The sequence below is a fragment of the Palaemon carinicauda genome, chromosome 6 (genome assembly GCF_036898095.1).
Source record: "Palaemon carinicauda isolate YSFRI2023 chromosome 6, ASM3689809v2, whole genome shotgun sequence".
NCBI classification, from domain to species: domain Eukaryota; kingdom Metazoa; phylum Arthropoda; class Malacostraca; order Decapoda; family Palaemonidae; genus Palaemon; species Palaemon carinicauda.
This window is the reverse complement of record NC_090730.1, coordinates 62,898,288-62,905,658: the sequence shown is the minus strand read 5'-3', so window position 1 is coordinate 62,905,658 and position 7,371 is coordinate 62,898,288. Positions and strand designations below refer to the sequence as shown.

The following is a 7,371-nucleotide window of genomic DNA, read 5'->3' as shown; positions in this document are numbered from 1 at the left end:
TTTACATTATTGTTTTTAATAATGCACAAGATCAAAAAACCTTAAGCTAGGATACCTGCTTAACAATGCTTTAAGATGCAAAATTACATTGTCTTCTGGCTAGATCAGTCAAGTACTGAAGGGACATGAAGCAATGAAGTTGAGACTGCTTTTGCAACACTAATGCATTGTAATGTGTAATGCATACTGATAAAAGAATCATATCAAAGATATTGCTAAAAATGTCAGTATAAATAAGCATATTGATAGAGCCTTATTTGTATAAAATTGTAATTGCAGATTTTTCTGCCCCATAAAATTATTGATTAAAATAATGAATATTCAGTCCTACTTCAAAAGTATCCAGCCACCACATTGATGTTTTACTAATGGCCCTGTCACACCTTGACGATTTAGCCAGCGTATGCCGACGTATGAAAAATTTGGCAAATACGCTGGCGTACGTCGAATAAGTTATGGGTAAGTTTTGTATACGTTAACAGCACGCTAAAGCACGTTGGTATACGTCGAAGTACGTCGAGGTCGTCGAAAAATTTTGTGCATGCTCAAAATTTTTCAACGTATGTCAGCGTATGGCTATACGTCCCGTATACGCAGGCCATAAGTAATAGGTAAGTTATGCGATCGTTGACACACGTTCAAACACGTTAAGTGTAGGTTACTCATAAGTCCAAATACGTCGAGATAATGTCTAGCGTACCCAAAACTTATGAGTAACGTGCTTTGAACGTATGTATAACTTATATCGAACTTATCTTCTACTCATATTGACGTATGTAGACGTATTTAACATGTTCCGGACGACCACAGAACTTACTGAACGTGTTTCTAACGTACAGCTGCCGTATAATGGCATATTGGTAGCGTTTAGGGGAATTGGGATATAAAAATGGGGTTCACAGGAGGAACCCGTCAGTATTCCTCTAGATTTCATGGTGAGCAGATGTTCATATCATCCGAGAGATGGAGGATCCGGCAAGGCTGAGACGAGAATACCTACTAGCTGTTCTCCAACTTCAACATGACCTCATCGATTTGACACTTTACCAGTTGCGTGCCAATAAAGCCAGGAGAAGAAGAGGTGAACGGAGGAGAAAGAACTGGGTGAGACCATGGATCGGGAGGCGACATCAGTTTGGCATATATGACCAGCTTATGGTGGAACTCCGTAAGGAGGACCATGCATCCTTCACTAATTTCGTGGGTATGCCCCCAGTGATGTTCGACGAGCTGCTAGCCAGAGTGGGTCCAAGGATAATCAAGCAGCACACCTTCTTCAGGGATCCGCTTGAGCCGGGCATGAAGCTGGCCCTGACATTGCGTCACCTTGCCTCTGGGAACAAGTATGCCTCGATGAAGTTCGGATGGAGGGTTCCTCACAACACCCAGTCCCTAGTGGTCAGAGAAGTCTGTCAAGCTATTATTGACGAATATTTGGATGAGGTGTTGGTTTGCCCAAGTACACCTGATGGTTGGCGCGCCATAGCTGACAAGTTCTTCCAAAGATGGAACTTTCCCCATACATGTGGGGCACTTGATGGGAAGCACGTTGCCTGCCGCTGTCCTGCAAAGAGTGGGCCCCAATATTTCAACTACAAAGGATTCTACTCCATTGTTCTGATGGCGCTGGCAGATGCCGACTATAAATTCATTTGGGCAGATGTCGGTGGTACTGGATCAGCATCAGATGCGCAGATATACAATGACTGTGAGCTGAAGGAATGCGCTGAAGACGGTACCCTAGGATTCCCTGACCCTGAGCCTCTCCCCAGTGACAACCAGGATGTGCCCTACTTCTTCATCGGTGACGATGCCTTCGCCCTACGATCAACCATGATGAAGCCATACAACCTCAGGGGTCTGACGAATGAACAACGCATCTTCAACTACAGGCTTTCCCGAGCAAGGAGGGTAGTAGAAAATGCTTTCGGCATCCTTGTTAACAGATTCCAGATTCTGCTAAGCACCATGCAGCATCACCCCTCCACTGTCAGGCTCATTGTCAAAGCATGCTTGATCCTGCACAACCTCATGAGGACCAGGTAATTCATGTTTACGTAGCATATTTTATACAGTATACAATGCATTTTACCTTTCAGCCTATGTTTATAAAAATTATATAATTTTACCTAAAATTGTATCTGTATTATAATATTACTTTTTATTGTACAGCGCCTTAGAATATGTTTTAATTATAGGTTAGCTTTAAAGTAAATGAATTCAAATTCCATGTACCCAGGACTACAGAACCAGCAGCTTGACCGGGCAGAGAATGAGAACCACGGCTTTGTTCCAGGAGCATGGCGAGAGGGACGTAACTTGGAGGATACACAGACAGCTAGTGGCCCCAACACTGCCTCCAAGGACAGAAAGAAACAGAGGAATCTTCTCAAGCACTGGGTTAACTCCCCAACTGGTGCAGTTCCGTGGCAGGATAGGATGATCTGGATGATATTTGTATTACTCTATTGTTCAGGCAATAAAGGACCTCAGAGACAATAAGATTCCTCTTGAAATGAACATCGTAGAAGAAGTATTTTCCAATTATGCACTTTGTAATATAAATGTACAACTTGTAAATATTCAACAATTATAATTTTTCTTGTTAATTTGTAATACGTTTGTATTGACTGTAGGGGAGATTGGGGAGAGTTGAGCCACGTTTTTGATATTTAACCCTGGATAGGTACGATGGGTCGTTTGCGACCCCGAGCGTCAAAAAAAAACAGGTTTTTCTCACGTGACTCACCCCCGTGACTGAATTTGTGGGTGATCGACCTGCAGGAGGTGTCTCCCCTACACGCTCTAGTAGTGTCCAGATGTGCATTGCTGTAGCTGTACTCCTTCCCCGATTTCTGAGACGCGTCGGGAGTTTACCCTTCTAAGGTAGTTTGCATAATTATCAAAGTTATTACGTATTATGAAATTGTCGTAGAATGGTGCAACGTGTATAGGTTATCAGTTGTGGAAAGTCTTGGTGGATTGTTTGGCTACCATGTGCATGATTTTTTTTTTAGTTAAAATGTCGTTCATCACCACGAGGACCATTTTACCGCGAGTGCCCCGTTTTCATTTTTTTTCATTTTTTTGCCAAGTCATTTTTCCGTAAGATATTGCCAAATAGGGTCGTAAAACTTTTGCTTGTTTAGTGTTGGAAAGTGTGTCTAGATGATCTGGCTACCCATGCATGACTTTGTTTTTATCAGATACGACGTAGTTATTGGTATATTGGGTATTTAACTGCGGTTACCAATTTCTGTTTTTTTTCAATATTTGTAAAAATTACTACGTAGTAAGGAATTGCCGTATATTATTCATTTTTTTTTCATGTTTATGTGTTACAAAGTGTGCCTTGATGGTTGGGCTAACACGTGCATGTCTTTTTTTTTTTATCTGAGATGCCGTATATTAGAATGTCGGGCATTTTACCGCGTGTGTCCCTTTTCATTTTTTTTTCATTTTTTTGCCAAGTCATTTTTCCGTAAGATATTGCGAAATAGTATCGTAAAACTTTTGCTTTTTTAGTGTTGGAAAGTGTGTCTAGATGATCTGGCTACCCATGCGTGATTTTGTTTTTATCAGATACGACGTAGTTATTGGTATATTGGGTATTTAACTGCGGTTGCCAATTTCTGTTTTTTTTTCAATATTTGTAAAAATTTACTACGTAGTAAGGAATTGCCGTATATTATTGATTTTTTTTTCATGTTTGTGTTAGAAAGTGTGCCTTGATGGTTGGGCTAACACGTGCATGTCTTTTTTTTTTTATCTGAGATGCCGTATATTAGAATGTTGGGCATTTTTCCGCGAGTGCCCCTTTTTATTTGTTTTGCATTTTTTTGCTTAGTCATGTTACCGTAAGGAATTGGCAAATAGTGTCGCAAAACTTATATTTTTATAGTGTTGGAAAGTGTTTCTAGATGATGTGGCTACCCATGCCTATTTTTTTTTTAGCCAGATATGGCGTATATATAAGTATGTGTTCGATTTTCCTGTGATTGCCATTTTTTCGTTTTTTCCCATTTCTTTCAAAATTACTACGTACTAAGGAACTATCACAGAGTAATATTTCATTTATATGTTTATTTGTCGGAAAATGTGCCTTGATGGTTTGCCTAGCACGTGGCTGAAATATTTTTTTTTCTGAAATGCCGTATATTAGAATGGCCATTTTTCCACGATTGCCCCTTTTTATTTGTTTTGCATTTTTTTGCTTAGTCATGTTACCGTAAGGAATTGGCAAGTAGTGTCGCAAAACTTATAATTTTATAGTGTTGGAAAGTGTTTCTAGATGATCTGGCTACCCATGTCTATCTTCTTTTTTTAGCCAGATATGGCGTATATATAGGTATGTGTTCGATTTTCCTGTGATTGCCATTTTTTCGTTTTTTCCCATTTCTTTCAAAATTACTACGTACTAAGGAACTATCACAGAGTAATTATTCATTTAGATGTTTATTTGTCGGAAAATGTGCCTTGATGGTTTGCCTAGCACGTGGCTGAATTTTTTTTTTCTGAAATGCCGTATATTAGAATGTTAGCCATTTTTCCGCGAGTGCCCCTTTTTATCTGTTTTGCATTTTTTTGCTTAGTCATGTTACCGTAAGGAATTGGCAAGTAGTGTCGCAAAACTTATATTTTTATAGTGTTGGAAAGTGTTTCTAGATGATGTGGCTACCCATGCTTATTTTTTTTTTAGCCAGATATGGCGTATATATAGGTATGTGTTCGATTTTCCGGTGATTGCCATTTTTTCGTTTTTTCCCAATTCTTTCAAAATTACTACGTACTAAGGAACTATCACAGAGTAATGATTCCTCTAGATGTTTATTTGTCGGAAAATTTTGTTTACTTTTTTTTTGATTGAATATCATCAAATTTTTTTAGCTAAAATATTATATTGTTTTACATTTTTTTTTTTCGATTTTATTTCCCTTCAAAAAAAATTTTTTGGGTCAGAATTTTAATTTTATAGTCGTAAAATAATCGACAATTATCCAGCAACCCACCATAAAATTTTTATGCATATCCAATAATAATTTGATTAGTAAATAACACCTTGAAATTGACATACCCTTCCTACATTTCAAGTGGCAGATTAGGGAGTCTGAGTCAGTGTGGTTGGCGGCCATTTTGTGGACATATCCGAAGTGTAAGCTGCCCTATCTATATATATTCTTGTTCCCTATAGAATTTGTGATATTTTGGTATATTTTTACCTGCATAAATATCATATTATATATTAAATATATGTATTTTTTTACGAAATTTCTAAGTACTCAAAAAATTACCTTTAGATAATGCCCCTGATATAAATGTAATTTACAAAATAATGAAGATTTTTTTTACATATTTCTATTTTAGGATAATATATGTTTATTCCCTAAAAAAATTAGCCACTTCCTATTTCATTTGGGTACCCAAAAAAATTCATGAAATTTGGACAAATTTTTTTGGCCAAAAAAAAGTTACCCTTTTTTTCTCATTTCAGATCTTCACCTCCATGGGTCTGACTTCATCCAAAATACATCAAGATGTGTCCTAAACATTCAAGAATCAATTCCTAAAAGGATTTGTGTATATATGTATAAACTTTCTTTTTATGAATTTTTATTTTCTACTTAATTTTTTAAAATATCTATAATAAATAGTTTTTCTGCAGATGAGTAGTATTTATTTTTACAGTTGTTTTAAGCATTCATTGAAGTTTTTTTTGGCAAAAGAAAAAAGGAGGTTACTGCAAAAACTGATTTTTCAAGAATTTTTTTTGGCGTTGGGGTCGTTCGCGTCCGAGTATACCCTTAAAGGGGTGTCCGAGGAGCGTACCTATCCAGGGATAATAAACGATAGGTAGTGGCATTTGATAATTACTCAACATGAGGAAGCACAACTTTAAAAACAGTGAAAACAATTTAATAATGTAGTAATAAAATCATGTTTGGTTGTCTAAACTAGAAGGTCATGTCACTTTTTTATGATTTAAAACCCATGATAACATTTTATAGACATGTAGAAATGCATTACTAGTCAAGCACTCAGTAGTAAATAAACACGTTTGAACAAATATTATACATTCTCATTATCTAAATAAATAAACGTATCACTTTGTTTGTATATAAAAATTAAGTTGTTTTGTCTTCATTTATGAGCAAGGATAGCGGCCACACTTACATGTATTAAATAAAAGCTAATAAAGACAGACACAAAATACATACAATAGGACCACCTCGGGACAGGGCCAAAGTGGTCTTAATAAGCGTTGTTTTTATCAAGCGACATGCCATATACTGGAGGAAATTCACTTCTATGAAATACATGTACATTATACATGTGCTTTAGACATTTTTCCACAATAACAGGAAATGAAGGGATCTAAAGTATAATTTTATTATCTTCTAAAAATTAGGGCGTTTCCATAAATTATTTGAAATAATATTCAACAGGCTTGTAATTACAGTGAACTCGAATAAAGTCCTTCATGGCGTCAAAGCAACGCTTCTCAACTTCCATGGCATAGACGTTTATAGCAGTGGCGGATTCGGAGGGCCCATAATCCCCCCCCCCCCCCCAATTTTAGACAGAGAGACAGGGCAATACAGAGACAGACAGATAAAAAGACACAGAGAGAGTCAGAGAGAAAGACACGGGGAGAAGGAAATAGGTTTTACTGTTGAGATATTCCCCATATGGGGGTAAAAATGATGCTTAAGGAATAAAGTGGTCTTATTAAGCGGCGTACTGGTCTTGTTAACCGGAGTGTGTAACATCCGGACCAAGCCACAGTGGTCTTAATAACCGGATGGTTTTATTAAGCGCCGTCTACTGTATTAACCAACTACCTTTTCATTGACATACAAAGGACAAGGGCATAAGGGATAAGGCCATACAGAATTTATTATTGTTAATTATTTATGAATTAAATATTAAAAATAACATCAACAAACATCAAGAGTTAATGCAACTTTTATTCACTGCTCATCTGAAAAATAATGGTGTACACATGATAACAATGGTCATACATGTACATACAAAATGGCACAAAAATGGCCAAACTCTGTCTCTGCTAATCCTGAGAAGCACACAACTGTCACTGTAACTAGTTCTTCTCTGGTGGTGTAGGTGTGTTCAGCTCCCCAGACGGGGTGCTTGTAGCATGAAGACCGCTGGACAGGTTGAGGAATCCTGAGAGTCCAGAGATGTTATCCAGACTCTGACCGCTCGTGTTAAGGGCGCTGGGGCTCTGGTTCAGTACCTGGCCAGCCAAACCTAGAGCAGTAGATACAGAGACGGTGCTTGGCTGCTGCGTGATCTGATGCTGGAACCCATGCTGAGGAGGATGCTGAGGCAGCATCTGCTGGTACTTAGGCTGCT

General features: G+C 37.8%; 1 protein-coding gene across 1 annotated transcript; it reads left to right on the top strand.

The window, feature by feature from the left end:
* The first annotated feature begins 963 nt into the window (after positions 1 to 963).
* LOC137643024 (uncharacterized) lies at positions 964 to 2,046 on the top strand. Its single transcript, XM_068375877.1, has one exon. It carries the CDS (start codon positions 964 to 966, stop codon positions 2,044 to 2,046), a length of 1,083 nt encoding a protein of 360 aa, XP_068231978.1.
* Positions 2,047 to 7,371: the final 5,325 nt, after the last annotated feature.

Excerpts from the sequence above, each read along its gene's own strand:
- LOC137643024 (XM_068375877.1), top strand. The coding sequence starts at position 964 with ATGGAGGATCCGGCAAGGCTGAGACGAGAATACCTACTAGCTGTTCTC.